At 36.0% G+C, this 20261-nt stretch overlaps 2 protein-coding genes across 2 annotated transcripts; one reads left to right on the top strand and one right to left on the bottom strand.

Annotated features, from left to right (window-relative positions):
• Positions 1-94: 94 nt before the first annotated feature.
• LOC141587110 (DEAD-box ATP-dependent RNA helicase 5) lies at positions 95-16472 on the bottom strand. Its single transcript, XM_074408538.1, has 14 exons — positions 16378-16472; positions 7247-8000; positions 6753-6877; positions 6549-6656; positions 5973-6053; positions 5525-5603; positions 4565-4650; positions 4423-4479; positions 4268-4335; positions 3705-3773; positions 3518-3611; positions 1171-1335; positions 982-1074; positions 95-569 (listed from the first exon to the last, which is right to left on the bottom strand). The coding sequence occupies exons 2-14, from the start codon at positions 7830-7832 to the stop codon at positions 477-479; spliced, it is 1704 nt and encodes a 567-aa protein (XP_074264639.1). The 5' UTR covers positions 7833-8000; positions 16378-16472; the 3' UTR covers positions 95-476.
• LOC141588492 (uncharacterized) lies at positions 13974-15134 on the top strand. Its single transcript, XM_074409932.1, has 3 exons — positions 13974-14054; positions 14148-14817; positions 14887-15134. The coding sequence occupies exons 1-3, from the start codon at positions 13974-13976 to the stop codon at positions 15132-15134; spliced, it is 999 nt and encodes a 332-aa protein (XP_074266033.1).
• Positions 16473-20261: the final 3789 nt, after the last annotated feature.

Raw genomic sequence — 20261 nt, forward strand, 5'->3', positions numbered from 1 at the left:
AATTCTGCTTTATTTGTTGCAGCTTATTTGGGAGTGACAAAACATTTTTCAAATAGTACTACATTCTGATATTATGAAGGTATATCGAAAGAAGTTGTGGCCAAAAATGAAGTTTTTTTTACTAACTCAAATGTAGATAATGGAATCGGATGTTGTCATTACAATATTATGCTTCTAAACTTTTACCATATTCATCGTCTGACTTACAGTACGTCCAAAATAAATCAAAACTAAAACAAATACAACTTCCGAAATAAATCAAGAACAGCAAAAACCATCAGTGATACGCGTTTAGTCAACTGCGGCTCTGCAATGAAACCAAGAATCAGCTTCTTCCATGCTACAATTGGACAGATGAGACAATGGAATCTCCACGACAAGCTCAACTCGATTCATGTTCTACTCGGCCAATCCATCCATCTTGTCTCTAACATAAATATATCCCGCGATCAATGTGGGCTAGGCCACATCCCAAATCATTCGTCATCGGAGTCACCAAAAGTTATCTTAGTGGATTTAGGAGCATCAGCAGTAATCTCTTTAAAGTGCGCTCCATAAAGCTTAGACTCCTACAAAAAAGAATTTCCGTACAGGTTCAACCATCCAGGCAAACAGAATCAACGGAGTTTTAGACTTTTAGCCTTTTTGCCAGCTTAACAAAATGATGGCAACCTGAGTAACTGGACCCCAACCTAACTAACCCTGCCTGAAACTTTGTTGCAACACTGACCAGACCCAAAATGACAGGACCTGAAGTGCACAATATACCTATAATGACCGAATCGGGTGACCATTTCCAAACTAATGGTATGTTTGTGAGGATCCGAATCAAGTCCCACTTTCCACAGGCTCAAGGCTAAGCTTGGTAAAAAGGACGGTTAAGAGGGCAAGACTTGGTTGCAGGTCATAAACAACCAACGAGTGTCAAAAAAACACTTAAAAAGGATCACAAGAAACAGGAGACCAGAAGCAGATGCATACCTTCTTTTTTACATGAGTACCGAATTTGACAAGGTCATGAGGTATTTCTTGTCCAGCTTCTCTAAGAACATTCACCAGCTCCCCAGCAAGACCCTGTTTTTTTTTTCCAGTACCATTCCATCAATAAACCAAAAAATTATAGGAAAGGCGGGTTATGGATAAAACAACTGGCGAAGAACCTTGTCTGACCTTATTCTCTTTAGTGAAAAATGTATGAGCGACCCCCTTTTTACCAGCTCGTCCAGTTCTTCCAATTCTATGGACATAATCTTCGGTCGTCAGAGGAAAGCTGTAATTGATAACCACCTCGACATCTGGAATATCCAGTCCTCTTGCAGCGACATCCGTTGCTACCTGTAAAAGTAGTTCAGCCACAAATAAAATAGCTATAAGATAAGCCTAACATTTTCCCTCCATCTAGTCCAGTAAATTTCTTATACACTGCTAAAGCAAACAGAAAAACAATTCTTATACAGTCAATTTTACCACAAGTAGCTTTTTGGAACCAGGGATTATTTACCTAAAAAACCCCCCACTAAAATAACTTCCCACCAATCACCACTTTCCATAATAAGGACATTAAGGTCTTTTGTTATGTGATTTTACAATGTGATAATGTAAAACCGTTTTACAGGAGACTTACTCAGAAAAATTGCAATAAAAGTGAAAAGACCACCATTATCTTCCAGTTCTGAGCTTTCAGTTTATCATACAGTCAACTTTACCACAAGTAGTTTTTGGAACCTAATCTTCCAACATTCAGCCATGGCCATAATTGCTTTTGTTCAACCTTACTCCATCCTATGCTTTGGAATTATCTCATTTTCCTTTTAATTGAATCAGTCCAGGTTTCTAAATTCGGTAATTGGATCTAAAATGTCTATTACCCTTGCAATTTTAATTGAAGTAATACAGGTCTTTTATGCCCGATCTAACTAACCCTGATTATTCCACTTTTACCCTTACTAATTGTATTGTATAGCCCACATGTCTCACATATTTGTGTCAAAGGCAAATAGGTCATTTCAGAGAATAGAAGGGAGCAAAATTCCAGTTATACATGTCGAAGCAATAAACAGGTACAACAACAACAACAACATCAGAGCCTTAATCTCAAAATGATTTGGGGTCGGCTGACATAGGTGAACGCACACCTCAAAATGCGAAAATATAGAAAAGAAAAAGTGAAAAACAAAAGGGGAGTGAAACATAATACAAAAGAAGGTAAACTTAAGGTTTTAAAATCGAAATCCGGATTTCTTTTATAAAAACTTAGAATTTAAATCGAGAATAGAGATTAGAACGATTTTGAAAACCGAAGTAAAACATAAGGGCCCGGAAAACCTTAAAAGTGAACCAAGTATTAATATATAGGAAAGCTGTTGGTAAAAAGGTGTAATAAAACCGAAAAGAACAAATACATTTTTTAAAAAATTAAATAAAAAAACATTAAATATTTCAAATAGCGTCAAATACTAAAAATCCACATGTATCAATTCCCTCCATTGTGCCCTCTCCGTCACCATTCCCTCATCAAGCCCGAGAAATCTCATATCGTGCTCTATCACTCTCAGCCATGTCTGTTTTGGTCTCCCTCTACCCTTAGCAACCCTTTTCTGTGCCCCAAGTCTCCAGCCTCCTAACGGGTGCGTCCATAGGTCTCCTTCTCACATGGCCAAACCATCTTAGTCGGTTTTCCATCATCTTGTCCTCTATTGGCGCCACTTTCACCTTTTCCTTAATCACCTCATTCCTTAAACGATCTTTCCTTGTATGGCCGCACATCCACCTCAACATACGCATCTCCGCCACACTCATCTTTTGAATGTGACAATGTTTCACGGCCTAACACTCGGAGCCGTAAAGTAAGGCATGTCTAATTGTCGTGCGATAAAATTTCCCCTTTAATCTTTGGGGCATATCTTTATCGCATAAAAACCCTGAAGCACTCTTCCATTTCAACCATCCCGCTTTAATTTTGTGAGCCACATCTCCGTCTAACTCCCCATCTTTTTGAATAATAGATCCTAGATATCTGAAAAAATCTGACCCCTCCACAACATTCCCATCGAAAATAATACTCCCTACCTCCACGTTACTGAATTGACACCTCAAATACTCGGTCTTACTCCTACTTAGCCTAAACCCACGAGTCTCCAAAGTATGCCTCCACAATTCCAACTTTCTCTGAACCCCCTCTTTCGTCTCATCAATCAACACAATATCATCCGCAAACATCATACACCAAGGGATGTCGTCGTCCTGGATTATCCCTTGACAACTCATCCATAACTATAGCAAAGAGAAAAGGACTAATGGTAATGGGAAATTCTTCCGTTCTCCCAACATTAGTGCGAACACTTGCACTAGCCCCCTTATACATGTCCTTTATGAGGTCAAAATATATTTTCGAGACACACCATTTCTCGCCAAAGCAATAAAGAGGTGATTTAAAAAAATTAGCCATGATCACTTTCTCCTTATAAGGGAAGTTAAACGGCATGATATCGTACAAATATGTATTAAAATAGCATACCATAAGATTACATGTCCCACTCTTGAACAAGGCAAGAGATTTTGTGCGTCTTCGCTTGTTTACCAAAGCATGTATGCCAACAACATTCAAACCCCTGAAAGCCAAAAAGTAGCAAATATAACATCACGAAACTTAAGTCGAATCTGAAAACCAGTACAAGCACGAAAAATGGGCTTAAATTCTTTACCTTCCTTGTAGAAACCTCTCAACCCTATCGGCTTCTTTCTGGTATAAGACAAAAACTAAAACTCTATTCCTGCTCAAAAAAAAAATAATATGAAGTTTAATTAGATACTCCTGTATCAAAACAGAAATCATGCCATACATAAATCAATGGCCCACACCCAGCCTCATCAATTTTTTTTCTTTATGGAATTGCAGGTTAGCTATTGCAAGTTCTTTTCATAGTTAATGACTCCAGACAGTCATAGAGCATTGACAAACTACACAACAAGAATATCCCCAGTCTCTCAATGACTTCGCCTGTCGGGGGAGGGATGGAGGGAGATATTATATGCAACCTTACCCAGTGTTACAATTGCATAAAGGCCATTCCAAAATTATCCAAATCCAAATTGCATTTTAAAATGAATCAACACTCATTACTTCATGATACAAGAAACATAGAGAGACTAGTAATACATTTGTTTTGCTTTATTCCATTATAAAACGAATTGGAAGAGTAATGAGTCTTTGGCCCTAGTAAAAAAAGAAACAAGCATTGCCAGTATGATATCCAGAATGAAATACCTCTGGGACGGATGATATTTATCTAACAGAGTTACAAGGCGTTGATCACGTTTATACTCTTCCAAAACCTACAATAGTACGGTAAGACTTTAAACATTCCTGCATCCTTTACAAAACAATTGTGAAGATCTTTTCAAGTAATAAAAAGGGCTCACCTCTACTATCTGCATGACATCATGGTTTGCAGCCAAATCTTCTGAACCAACCACTACCTAGCGTAGCAAACAAATTATAAAATAATTGTAAGAACCAATTCATCAGGGTTGAGGACCGTTGAAATCAATTGCATAGTCTCACCTTAACAGGGTTGGGATCCATAAATTCTTGAGCTAGTTGATGAACCGCAGTAGGCCACGTGGCACTGAACATCACCATTTGCCGGGCTGGAGATTAATATTGTTACAACCAAAACCAAAATCAGTGTATACAACTTTAGAAACGTAACTAGTTTTCTGAGTAGAAAGTAACCACAGTAACATGGATCATTATTAAGAAAGAACTAAACTCAAACAGAGACATAGTTGCCAGTTGAAGGCTCCCTAATAAGGACAGCTATGTCATCACTACCGTCTTAAATTATCAAGGAAACACCTTTTAAGAAGAGTGGCGGAAGAGACACCATAATTAAGCCAATAACAACTAAACCAGAAGCTAGAGTAAGTGTTCAAGCTAATTGCTAAAAGATGCCTATGAATCATTGGTCACTTAAAAGCATACTTCTCTACCCCTCTATGCCTTCTTCAACAAGATCTGAGACAGAGGTTTGAGCGGCAGTGAGATGAGTTATGAAATGAAACAAAAGAGCAAACACATATTAATAAACATTTAAACATGTGAATGCCAGGTTCACCAACTTTATATCACTAAACATTAACAACTGCGGACTAGATCTTACAATAAGAAGTCACGGTTATTGATTCACTATGTACTTTTTATGGCTAGGTAAATAGAACTGGAGGTCACATTGGGCAGTCTAAAACTCTAGATCATGAATCTCACTGACACGATATAAACACGAGTTACCCTATTCCATGAAGATTTCACCAAAATGTAATGGTTTGGTATTACCATTCATTTGCCATAATTTCTATAATGTTGTGACGACCACCAGATAAAGAACCTAAATTTAGCTAAAAAACGACACATTAACCCAAAATTGCATCCTCTCCATGATAGTTTAGCGTCAGATTCTCGTGATATAAGTTCTCTCGCACTTTGTTTCATAGAAAGAAGGTAACAAAGGTCAAAATAGCCTACCAGAACATGTCTGACTCAAAATAGACCGAACATCTTGTTCAAATCCCATGTCAAGCATACGGTCTGCTTCATCCAAGACCTACAAGGAAGATAGAACTCACACATATGATTTCTTCATAAGTTAGCCCAAACTAAATTGCATTAACAGTGGTGCCTAATATGCAGTAATGCGGAAAGGTGTGAATATGAATGAAATAACTATCAAGTGAAAACAGCAGCTAAGCGGCATACTACATCACCAGAGAATACAAACAGCAACACAATGGGGACATGCCTTTTAGTCACATTGAGCTGCGTACAAACAATAACGGCCAAAGAACCATAGTACAAAAGCAGAAACCTCCTACATAATTGATATCATGGAGCAGTTATGTAATTTGTAGACCTTAATTGGTTATCTCTCTCTTTTTCGGATAACATAGACTGCATATGTATGCTACATACTTACCACAAAAGATGCTTCTTTCAGATTGCATTTACCCATTTCAATCAAGTCCTTCAAACGTCCTGGGGTCGCAATGACAATGTCCTGAAGCCACAATTAAGATGAATATACTAAAGATCTTATGCATATAAGACAAGGACATAACTATAAAACAAGAACCCAAAAATTACACGACATTATACTAACACAATATGAGAAATCGGCCCCGTCCCCACAGGCCACAATTGCTCGGTGCCCTACCTCGGTTACAGATTGGTTCCGTAAATAGGCAAACACTCAACAGCAACAAAAATTACTGTATTGATTTATTGCAAGTTGCAACTAAACTTTATCTACAAAAAGTTCGGAGTTGGAACCCAAAAATAAAGCAAACCTTAGTGACTTGTTTAGTTATTTGTAAGAGCAAATTGGGAATTCATGGTGGAAAAAATAAGATTCTCATAATGATGAAGCGTACATGATGGTTGTAGCGACAAGAGAGGTTCAGATCACATATTTGCATAATGATATCATTACTTCTGTTAACATGATTTTTAGGGACGAGGTGCACAAAAGCAAAACGGGAAATAGAAAACTTACAACACCAGATCTTAAGGCAGCCAATTGAGGCCCTTTTGAGGTTCCACCATAAAAGCAAGTAGATTTTACACCACAAGATTGCCCAGCATCAACAAGGACATCTGCAATCTATCATCAACAGATACACGTATCATAAATAACACCTATAGAACACCATCTCCTGAAACGTGAAAGCATAATATCGTAGACAAAAGAAATACATACTTGCTGTGCGAGCTCCCTAGTTGGCGATAACATAAGGCAAAGTGGATTCACTCTCCTCGACTTATCAGCTTTTCTTTTGCCCAGCACATGCATCATTGCTGGTATCCCAAATGCCAAGGTCTTACCTACATTACATACATCATCACGCAAAATCAACATTACACCTCACATACTCTGAGAAAACATTGTAAGATATCGCTTACTGATTCACCTAACTATATACTTCCAACATCATGAACATACATATAGCGTAACAAATCCAACCTACACAATACAAACTGATATCCAGCACGCCATACCTCGTATAAATCAATACACAAACAATGTGTAATAAACCACCTAAACACATTCAATTTCAAATATCACTTGCAAATCACTATGCTCAGCTTCATCTACTAAAGTAGTCAACATTGCGCAATCTCCAATAATGCAACATTTTACAAAACTAAATAATTACATAGTATCATACTCCAAAAGCACAAGTAGACGATTACCTGAGCCAGTTTGAGCAATCCCAATAAAATCGCGACCGTCTAACAAAAAAGGCCAAGCATGAGCTTGAATAGGAGAAGGCTTATCAAAACCTTTACAACACTGCATCACTTCCTTAGGAACTTTAGCCTCATTAAACGACGTCAATGGCGAATACTTGGAGTTACTTGAATCCTTCCCAGAAACAATCACTCCACCATAACTCTTCTTCTGTTCCTCAACAGTTTCAACACCAACAACAACATCAGCATCATCATTCCCTCCATTAACAAATTTCTCACCTTTCTTCTTCTTACTCTTCTTCTTCTCCTTACTAGACTCCATTTCTCCACCATTTTCAGACCCACTTGCTAAATCATCCCTCTTTTTATCATCTGATTCCAACCCATTTGATACCTTTTCAATCCCTAACTGCCCATTTTGTTGGTTTTCCGTCTCCTCATTGTTCTTGTTTTTTTTGTTCTTTTTCTTCTTTTTTTCTTCTTTAGTGGTTGCGACTATAACTTCTTCTGCTTCATCTTCAGGTTGTTGAAGCTTTCTCTTGCGCTTGTGATCTCTGTCTTCATCATCCTTGAATTTTCCAGCCATGGCTAAATTGATTCAAGGAGGAAGAGAGGAGGTAAAGGAAAGAGGGGTTTTAGGGTTTAAGAACGGTGGAGATTGTGTTTTTGTTGAGAGGGGCGACCAGTTTACGCCAAATCGTCCAAAGAATTTGTCACTTAGGTTTCGGCTGCTAAATATCTTTTGCTCCCTAAACTTTATTGAGAAAACTAGTTTGAATCTTAAAATGCGTCTGTGATCGAATAATTAAACTTATTTATAATGCAAAAAAAAAATGTTATAAGCGTTTAATGTTTACATTATATGTCTAATGATTTGTTTACATATTATTAAAATATCTCTTTCAAAAAAAATAAAAGATTAATATATACGTGGGTTAACTCTTATTTATAATCATATAATCACCCCACCTTATACTAATCTTTCGGTGTAGGACAATTCTACTATTTATAAGTAATATATTCACAAAAATTGGATTTTTTTTTCTGATGTGGGACAATTCTAATATTTATACGTAATATATATTTATCAAACCTGCATTATTTTTCAGTATGAGACAAATAACATACTCAGAATTACACCATCTTTTTGCACTTAGTTCGACATCTAACCAGATCTCGAATACCGAATACAGACAATTGCTACTCATTATATCTAATAGTTATATTTAAATTTAATAATATGATCAAGTACTCTCCATTAATATTTGTACGTTGTTTTTCTTCAAAAAAAATTTAACATAATTGAGATAAGAAAATTTCCCGTGGTACCCCTTAATTTTGTTAGATTTTCCATGTTACCTCTATTTTTAAAAATCTGCCTATGGCACCTTTGAGGTTCCATTTTTTTTTGCCCATGGTACCCCCTAATGTAAAGGCTGTTAAATTGACGTTAAGTTTGATGACGTGACAATAAAATAACAATTAAAAAATAATACCCCCTTTATTGTTTTATTGGTACGAATATCTCTCTTTTAAATGCAAATTTAATTAACTATATCATTATAATATTGAAAATTTCTCATGGTAACCTTGAACTTTAATAGATTACACATGCTACCATGGACGTTTGTTTTCTATTTTTTTTTATCATAATTAAAATATGTGCAAATGATAAGAACCTATACTCTAATGATAGAATATGTTTTAACATAATTCTAATTATATTATTTAAACATAGTATATTTACCACACCTACATTATTTTTCAATATGGGACATATAAAATTTATAGGTAGAAAATATAATGATATAAACTTTTAAAAGCTCTCCAAGACAATACTTAAGCGACTCAAAAGATTTTGGGTTGATGCCTAAGTTCCAAGGATGCTCATAGAATCACCCACCTTATGCTATATTTCGATATGGGAAAATTCTATTTTTTATATGTAGTATATTTATCACACCTATATTATTTTTCAATGTGGGAGATCTAACATACTATGAAATACACCATCTTTAATATGTGCAAATTATATGAAATCTATATATACTCTAATGATAGCATTTCTTACCATGAATCTAATAATATTATTTTCATAATTTTTTTACCGACATTATTTTGTCAAATGAAATTTAAAAGTTTTTATATAAAAATTAGAAACATCACTTGAATATAAAATAAGAAATACATAGTATATATTATAAAAACTAAAAGATTTTCTAAACATTAACTTAAGTTAGAAATCATTATTGTAGAGCCAATAATACAAACTCTTTTAAGAGTTATCTCTGACAATACTTAAGGGAATCAAAAGATTTTGGGTTATGACTTCTATTTATAATCATAAGATCACCATGTCTTATGGTAATCTTCCGATGTGGAACAATTCTAATATTTATACATAGTATATTCACCACACTTACGTTACTTTTCAATGTAAGACAAATAACATACTAAGTACACCATTTTTTTGCACCTACTTTGACATCAACCCGATTTAATAATGAAAAAATACAATACAATATACAATCTAATGATAGCATTTTTTTGTCACAATCTAATTTTCATACGATACTTTTTTTTCAAATGAAATATAAAGTTTTTATATCAAAATTATAAACATCACTTTAATATAATATAGAAAATGTATATATATGGCACATTTCTATTATTTATACATAATATATTCACAACACATACATTATTTTTCAATGTGGGACATATAACATACTAAAAAGTCTATATCTTTTATATCAAAAAAATTTGGATTAATACCTAAGTTTCAAGGATGCCTCCTATTTATATTTATAGAATCACCCTACCGTATACTATTATTTCAATGTGAGATACATAATTTAATTATTTAGACGTAGTATGTTCATAATGCCTACATTATTTTTCAATGTGAAAGATATAACATACCAAGAAATACATGTCTCTTCTTAAAAAATCACTATTGTATACATATTATTTTTCTTTGAAGGTAAAACCACTTAGTCTCGATCATTAGATATGGATCTCTACATCGTACATATAACGACTCATTAACGCTCTATTACTGCATTCAGAAGACAACCATTAGTAAAATCTTTAGTTTTGTATTGCGAGACTACCATTAGTAAAACCTTTAGTTATTTTTTGATTTTCTTGTTCATGTTCTTAACTCTTTCCCGGGTAGTTCCCAACGATTTTCACTTTATTTTTTTATATCATATCGTAGATAATGATAGAAAATCTTAAGAGCTCTTTAAAACAATATTTATGAGACTCAACAAATTTTGGGTGGATACATAAGTTCCAAATATGCATCATATTTATAATCATAGGATCACATCACCTTATACTAATCTTTCGATGTGGGACAATTCTACTATTTATATGTAGTATATTTACCACACTTACTTATTTTTCAATGTGGGACAAAACATACTAAAAAGTACACAATTTTACGTATTAAGAAGTACATCATCTTTAATATGTGCAAATAATATGAAATTTATACTCTAATGATAGCATTTTTTAACACAAAGCTAATTATATTATTTTCATAATTTTTTTAACGATATTTTTTTGCCAAATGAAATGTAAAAGTTTGATATAAAAATTGGAAATATCACTTGAATATAATTTAGGAAATATACATATTATAATAATTAAAAGATTTTCCACTTTATTTTTTACATCAAAAATTATACTTTCCTAAATTGATTTTTGATGATGTGGACGCTCTCAGATCGCTCGAAAAAACTCTCTTTTATATATATATATATATATATATATTGTTGATTACAGCCTTTTATAAATCTCATTTTGAAAATTACAGCCTTATATAATTTTTTTTGCAAATTACAGCCAAAATTTTACTTTTCTTCCAAAATTGCACCACCATCCTCTTTCCGGCCAAATTTGTTAAAAATTGACCGAACTACCCCTACCTAATTAACTCCCTACTTTACCCAATTTGTTTCTTTTTACTTCTCATTCCTTACACATTTTACACTCATTTAACCTAAACCCTCTCATCTTCTTCACATAATCCCCCAAATTATCCCCTAATTTTTACTCTACCTCTATCCTATATTGTGATTGATCCTCCGTTGTCAAAGAAAGGCAGCAGATCATGAGTGGGGAGGCGGTGGCAGAGTCAGATGATACAACTGCAAAAAGTAAGTATCCAAATACCCTTTTTTTTGTCTTAAATCTATCTTCAATTTGGTTGTTGTTGGTAGTGTTGCTGCAAATTTGTGTTTTCCCCAAAATGTTGTATTTCAATTGATTGAATCGAAATTTAGGGTTTATGTCTCAATTTAGATTTTGTTCTTAATTTCGTTTTTTACTGCATATAAAAGTGGTAGATATAATGGGTGTTGATTATTTGGTAAAAACTGAATCTTTAATTACTCAATTTACTCGACTGAATTTGTAGGGGCTTCATATTTTGAAGTGATGACCAATATTCGCATATACCATTCTGGGAGGTTTGTAAATAGGAAGGGTGAATTAGCATATGTGGTGGTGCTGTTGAATTTAAATGTGCAATCTGGCATAATAGGCTGAATATGGAGTTTTTGAGCTCTATTTGTGACAAATTCTATGATGAAGATATAGATGGTTTAGTCTTTGTCATATTTCACTACTGAGATACTATTGCCAAAAGCCATAAAGTTTCTTAAAATTCAGGAGGATATAAGGGTTTGGTTGGATACAAAGGATGAGACAAATTTCATAAACCTCTACATTACCAAGAAGAAATCAATCCCTCCTCCAATACCAACCGAAACTTCAAACTTCAAATTATAACCCAACAAAAATCACAGCCCATTTCTTTAGCCCAACATAAATCACAGCCCATATCTTTAGCCCAAGAAAAATCACAGCCCATTTCTGTGGCCCAACATAAATCACAAAACAAAGATCTCTTTAGCCCAAGAAAAAGTGAGTCCATCAACTCTTCATCCAAAAAAAATCACATCGATATTGTCATTGGTCAAAGTTCTAGGACCACTTTACAACCCACCACTCTTGCCTTTAATCCACCCAGACAAATTCAAAGTGGCATTGCAATAAATCCACAACAAATCACGGCTTTAAGGAGGAGCCCTAGGATAAATACCACTAGCCCTATTATCAATCTTTCTCCGAACAAATAAAAGAAAAATTTCCGAACTTTCTATAGATCTTGGAGGGAGACTGCAAAACCGCCACCTAGAAGGAAGTTGTTTATTGAAGAGCCAATTGAAAGTGTTGTTACAAATAAGGAGAAGGTTGAGGTGGTATCTGCTAAGGGTAAAGGGAAAGAGAAAGTTGGTGTGACTGTGAAGAACAAAGGCAAGGAGAAGGTGGTTGTTCTGAGAAGAACAAAGTAAATGAGAAGGGTGTTGTCTCGAGAATAAAAAGGAAAGAGGGTAAAATCATGTTCTTTTAGAAATAAGGGAAATGGGAAGAGGGTGAGAAGAAGCGAGGTTATCCGAAAAAGCATCACTGTTCATTGTTCGATGATTCAGAAGAGAGTGAGACAAATCTAAGTGATGATGGTGTGTCGATCCGAATATGAACCTGATTTGTTTTTAAACAACAATGACATTGAAGAGGTTGATATATTAGAAAGAGTTGAGAAAAGCTTGGGAGTTGAGGAAGATTTACAACCTGGTATTAGGGATGTTGATGATCTGAATGTTTTTGTTGGGGAAGATGTTGATTATAACTCAGATGAGCTGAATAGTATACAAGGCTCGGATGATGAAGCGATAGGGTTATCAAGTCTTCAATCCGGATAATGATTTCAAAGAAGCCAATTGTTCTAAAGGTTGGCCTCATATTTCCAAGTAATAAGGTATTTAGAAAAGCTCTTATTTATCATTCTGTGCAAAATGGTTATGATTTTTGGTACTCTCACAATTGTAGTGATAGGGTAACTGCCTACTGTGTGCAAAGGTGTCAGTGTGAGTGGAATTCTAAAAGATCTAAACTTGGGTTTGGGGAGTGTAAGTGTGAGGGTTGGAATTGTCATTACAAGGTTCATGCTACAAAGTTAGATATGAGTGATAATTTTCAAATTAAAACATCTAATCTTGAGCATACTTGTAGTTTTAGAACCCATAATAGAAAAGTGACCTCTCAATTTCTTTGTGAAAAATACATTGAATTACGGAGGACAAACATGGACTGAAATTGAAAAATTCAAGAACCATGTTCTAAAGGACTTGGGAGTTGAGGTTAGCTATGATAAGTGTTGGTGGGCAAGATGTAGGGCTAAATTGATCATTTATGGAAACAACAAAGACCAGTATGCCAAGGTTTATGACTATGCTGATGCTTTAAAGAAGTATAACCCTGGTAGTACAAACCTTCATTCGTGTGAGGGCATTGAAAGACCTCCAGTTGTTTTCAAGAGGTTATATGTTTGCCTCAATGCTTGTAAGGAGGGCTTCATCAATGGTTGTAGGCCACTATTGGGAGTTGATGGGTGCCATTTGAAGGGAGCATATCCAGGGATGTGTCTTGTTGCAGTTGGCCAAGATGGGAACCATAACCTCTATCCTATAGCATGAGCAGTAGTAGAGGTTGAAAACAAGGACTCTTGGTGTTGGTTTCTGGAGTTGTTGTCAGCTGATTTAGGCAAGGTGGAAGGGGAAGGTCTGACATTTATGTCAGACAGGCAGAAGGGACTACTTGATGCACTAAATAAGTGGTGCCAAAAGCTGAGGTTAGGTATTGTGTGAGACACATGTGGTCTAACTTCAAGCTTACTTGGTCTGGTGAAGTTTACAAAGATACTTTCTGGTCAGCAGCAAGAGCAACAACTGAGGTAAGATCTTTCATTTTCTGGACTTATATAAGATTCCAAATTCTATCTGTTCAATTTATATTAGAGTTTTCTTAATTTTCTACTTATATGTAGGCTGAATTTAAAGCTCAAATGAAAGGAATGGAGATGTTATCCAAAGAAGCTTATCAATGGTTGAATAAAATCCCACCTAGTGCATGGTCAAGACATACATTTTCCACTCAAAGTAAGTCAAACATGCTCCTCAACAACTTGTGTGAGTCCTTTAATAATGTTTTGAGAGAGGTAAGGGACAAGCCTATCCTCACCCACATGGAGTGGATGAGGAGATATGTGATGAAGAGAAACTTTGAGAAAAGGGAAGGAGTTGGGAAATATAAAGCCAAGTTCATGCCTTATGCTGAAAAGTACACTAAGAAAGTTATTAAAGAGTCTAGGTTTTGTTTGGTTGAACGTGCAACAACAGAGTTGTTTGAGGTGGAATATAGGGGAGAGTTTCACAGTGTTAATTTACACACAAGATCATGCACTTGTCGTCATTGGGACCTCACTGGACTCCCTTGTATTCATGTTGTTGCTTCTATACTGAAGCAAAGACAAGTTGTGCGTGATTATATTGATGAAGCCTACTCTAAAGCCAAGTATGAGTCAGCATATGCACCTGTTGTTTTACCTATGCCTGGGTCTAAACAATGGGAGAAGAGTGGCTTACCTGAACCTCTACCACCACATGAGAGGAAGATGCTTGGCAGGCCTTCAAAGAAGAAAAGGAGGAAAGAAGCTGGTGAAGCATAGACAGAGAAAGTAAAGAGGCAGAAGAGGTCAAACAAATGCAGTAACTGTGGTGGGTTAGGACATTATAAAAGGACCTGCAAGAAACCAGCAGTTGAGGCTAGAGCTCCTAAAAATGCAGGTGGCAGACCATTGGTGAATACAGAATGGGCAAAGGAAAGAAGAGACAAGGTTGCAACAAGAAAGGCAATAAAGGAAGCATACAAGGCTGCTCATCCTTCTCAATTTGCAAGTCAAGTTAATTCATCTCAGGCAGCCACACAAGGAAGCACAGTAGCTGAGCCAAGCTGGGCTAGGGAAAATTGTTGAAGGATTAGTTTAGAAATCTGTAATTGAATTTCAAGTTATGTGTTTTGTTTGTTGTTTCTGAAAGTCTTTTTCCTTAAACTTCTGATTTTGGACAAGTTTGCCTGATTTTGGCCAAGTATTGGATGTAATATTGAACAAGTATTTGGAATGTAATGTGACAACTTATTTTGGAACAAATCAGTCTTTTTTTGTTATATTTCTCAAGATTAATAGCCAATTTCACTACAGATACATTTATCAACGTACCTAAATGGCTAAACCATCAATACATATGGAAATTGACAAGTACAAGCAACAATTTTAACCTACAAAAATTTCCATATAAGCAACAACAATATTGCTGTGACAATAACAGCATTGCAAATGCCATGTCTTCCATTTCTACCATTCTTCTCATCCATATTCTTCACTTCTGATTTAAGGTTGTCCAACTCTATCTTCATCATTTTCCTCTCTTCCTTAAGTGACTGAACCTCACAATTTAACATACGCACCTCACTTTTCAAGCGATTTTTTTGAAACAAGATTTCATTCGCAACATCCCTTTGCCAGTTAGTGGGATTAAGATCAATCCACTGAAAAAACTTGCAACCACGCACCTTACTGACTGGGTTGTATGTAGCACAAGCTTGAAACCTCCTACCTGGGTTATTAGTCGTCCATGAAGTGGCAATAGCAGCTGGGTTGCCACAGTAGCATGTTCGTCTACCTCCAATACTACATCCTGAGCTACAAGGGGAAGAACTATTCTCAGACCAATTTGAAGACATTTTACCCAAATTTGATGAACCCTAATTAACTTGAATTTGGGGAAATATGATTTACAAGGTATAAAATTGGAAATAGGGGAGAAATTTCAAATATAATAGAAATAGGGTAGAATAAAATAGAGAAAATTTAAATAGGGTAGAACTAAATTGAAATGATTTGGTAATATTGATGAAGAAATTTGATTTGAAAAATTGAAGAGATGAAGAAGGAGTGAAAATAGAAGGAGGAGTATAATAGAAGAAGGGGATGAACCAGGGATTATAAAGAAGGAGGGTAAGGGCATTTTGGTCATAAAAGATGAACTTAAGTGACAAAAATTCAATTTGGTATCAATTGTCCACCGGAGTAAAAATTTTGGGTGTAATTTCTGATCAGAATTAAACTTTTGGCTGTAATTTGCAAAAAAAATTATATAAGGCTGTAATTTTCAAAATGAGGTTTATAAAAGGCTGTAATCAACAATTTTCTCAACTTTATTACTCGTTTTCCATTTTTTTGTTTAGGTTATTTGTGTATTCTCTAATCTCTACTCTATAGTCTACGTTTTAGTGGTGGAGACTAGAGCCTACTGATTAAAATTTGTGTGTGAAATTTCTGCAGTGTATAAGACAAGGACTTGTCATAAATCAGAACTAATTTGGCACACAAATTCTTGTTTCAGCCGGATACTTTTGGTCTTATTTGTCAGACGAATAAAATGTTGCCATTTTTTAAGAAAATGTAACCAATTAATTCACAAAATGTTATGACTAGAGGTGTCATTTTTTACCCTGAAAATGATGTGAACAATAATGGTAACATGTTATCAGAAAATAACAACATATTATTGTAAAATGATGACATGTTACCCGTCTTATTTCAGACCAACAGCAATGGTCTTAAGAAAAACGGACCGAATTTGGCAAGACTTAAGCAGAATTTCTCCGAATGCAATGATCTTTATAATTTCAGTAAAAATAGCAAATGATCTCCTAAATTCATGAAAACTTAGGAAAAATCAGTTCATATACTAAACCAAATCTGTGCCAAATTTCAAAATTTTAGCAACGCTCTAAGTATTTTTAATAGTTCAATGAACAGGCTCTAACAAGGCTGTTCTGACAAGATAAACTCAGGAAGGACTCTGACGGTTTTTCTGTGGGATTTTGGTTGATAAACTGGGATATAATTATTGAAATGACTCCCAAGCAAGCACAGGAAGTGAAAACAATAATTTGGACGACCAAATTAAACTAACCAAGTAAGCACAGGCAGTTTAACTTGAATCAACAGCAAAATTTAAGCAACCAAGCAAGCATAGGTTACTCAAATTTTACCACAGGTCCTTAATCACCTCCTAAGCAAGCACAAGGATATATTAAGCCTGACTCACAACTACAGCGAATAGCACAGTTGATAAGATTTAAAAGATTGAGAGAAATCTCGGGTTTTTGATTCATAAAAGTCTGCCTCAATGTAGTGGAGGTAGAGGTCCTTATATAAGCCTCTCCTTGTTTTTCTGTTACAACATAAACCCTAGAAATCTCATCTAGGGGCCAGGATTGATCTTAGAATATAACTAAAGTGTGATACCCCCATACTCCAAGTGCCTTATCGGGACCACTCAGGTATAGGAACGTCACCATCTCGGTTACCCGAGGCTATGAATATCATAAGACAATAAAGAAACATACTTTAAAAGTAAATATACTTTAAATGATTACATGTCTCAAACCAAAACTGATAAACCAAATACAATCCAAAACCAAACTATCTACTATCCAAAACTGAACAACTACAAGGACATCGTCTGACACAGCGGAAGACTCTTCTTATGCCAAGTGATGACTCATCCCAACTAGCCCAAATGCATCATATCAAACCTGCTCAACAACTTCTCACCATCCGCAAATGGATCACCACAGTTTTACAAAACAAACAACGGGGTGAGTACTAATTACACAATACAATCACAATAAGACAAATGCCAAACAGCTCAAACGTCACATCAAACCCCAAACTCCATAATCAGTCTCCACATAACTGACTACACACTAAAGTGTGTAGTCCTGCCAGAGTATCCATCGCAACAGATACTCCACACCGCCAATGGGGGACCGCAGCCGTTCCCACCTAAGCCCCGCTCATCTCCATCGAGCGATAAACCCATGATCATTAATGTGCACATCCCGTCTGTGGCGGGTTCCACAGAAGGCGAATCAAGGGCGTGAAGCCACTCCCGGAAGTGACTCCACTCAGCCAGGGACGCACCCCGAAGATCACAGACAGATACAACAACAACAACAACAACAACAACAACAATCAACGATAATAAACAACAACCGTCACAACCACCAACAGTATACTTTAACAAAAATCACAACGAAACCACCAATCACATCATGTAATTAATACTGAGTAGGGAAACCCTACCTGGAATGCAATCACAAATCAGACGATCTAGCAGCTGTCTAAAAATCTCTCCTCTACGAATCCTCCTCCTATACATATATTCATACAATTACTACCTTAACCATATAAAACATAAAAACCCCCAAATCTCCAAATTAGGGTTTAACCAACATGAACCAAATGTTATAAAAATGGTACGTAGAACTTACCCTTGACGCAAGGATCACAATGATATAAAGAACAAAGGAACCCGACTCCTCTAGCTCTGGGATTTGTCAATAAAGCCGAAGAACAAAGCAACGTAACTTGAAATCTCTCTTAATCAGTGAATTAGGTTTTATAAAAGTGTTTAAGGAAGATGACGAAAGTTATTATATACTAATCCGCCTTATTAACAAAACCCGTCAAATAACACCCGACAACCGACTTACTCGATCGAGTAAGACACGTACTCGATCGAGTGCCAAGGCTACTCGATCGAGTACCCTACAGGCAGACTACTGTTTCGAATACCAAACATACTTACTCGACAGAGTAAGCCCCACTCGATAGAGTACCCATAGACTCATAAAACCCTAGTATTACATAAAGTACTTGGAAATATATTACAAACGTCTACAAATGATTTAAAGGCAAGTTGAAAAGGAACAAAAGAAATTGTAGGGTGAAAGGGACAGGTTGCTCCTTAGCTGTTGTTCCTCTTTGGCTGGGAGTGTTTGTTCTAATCTAGGCTTTGACTTGTGTTCAAGGTGTTATCTAAAATATGGAAAAATAAGGCCAAAGGTCTTTGTTAGCAGCTTCCTCTTTGTTTGGCTAGAAATGGCAATTTACTTTATGCACAAGTGTCCTCTTCACCAACTTGCTTTCAGCTTGATTCTTCTGTGAATTGCTTTAAGAATTTAGCCTGGCTCTTTAGGATTATTTTGGACCTAATTAAACAAGAACTCAGCTGGCCAAGATGGCACCTGAGAGTTGGCCCTGAACTGGTATTTGTGGCCCTCCAAAACTAGCCTGATAGGAGCTGAGACCAGGTCATTGTGGTTTGGTTGTGGCTTAGGCGGTGCCCTGCTGTGGCCTGGCCGTGGCTTATGTTGGCCAGGTTGTGGCTTGCTTGGCTTAGGCTATGGCTTGGTTGGCTGCTGTTGTGGCCTGCCTCAGAATGGGTGTTGCCTAGGCCATTGGCTTCTGTTGCAGCCTCCGCTGGTTGAAAAGGGCTTGACCTCAAGCCTGTGACCTCCTCTTCCTCATAATCTTCATAGTATGGACTGATATCTCCTACATTAAATGTACCATGCACTCCATAGTCACCTGGCAAGTCCACCTAAGCACTAGGACCAATTTTCTCAACAATTTCAAAAGGACCGTCAGCTCTTGGTGACAAGGCTAAAGTCGTATCACCTTAATCAAAACAATCCCAAACGGACACTAAAACTGCAGATAGTGAAGTTAGGGGTCGAACCACAGGGAAACGTGACAAACTGCTTATTACTTATGATAGATTCTAGACTATTGGGTCACAAAGTTGATTTATTTGGTTTGTAGTAACTAAATGATTGTAAATTAAGACAATATCAAATATATAAAACAAGTCTAGGGATTCCGGTTCACAATGAATATCAATTAGGGTATTTAGGGTCAATTAACTAACATGGACTGACTATCTAAGGCTATATGTCCGGTCGGTACTATATATCCTTCAGATCTGCACTTAGCATGCGGTCGCTATAACTAAGTTGTTCTATCTACCTAATTATTATAAGCATTTCTCAGCATTAATCCGGTCGGCAATAATACTAATTTGCGACACTAACTAATTAACCCTGGCCGGTAATTAATAATTAGATTGATATACAAAGAATAGGCGATAGTCGATCTAAGCAGCTAATAAATTCATTAACCCCAATTAATATTCAGCGATCCCCTTCAACCCTAGCACTACTACAAATACACGCTATAACAACGGTC

This window comes from Silene latifolia, chromosome 6, assembly GCF_048544455.1.
Source record: "Silene latifolia isolate original U9 population chromosome 6, ASM4854445v1, whole genome shotgun sequence".
NCBI lineage: Eukaryota > Viridiplantae > Streptophyta > Magnoliopsida > Caryophyllales > Caryophyllaceae > Silene > Silene latifolia.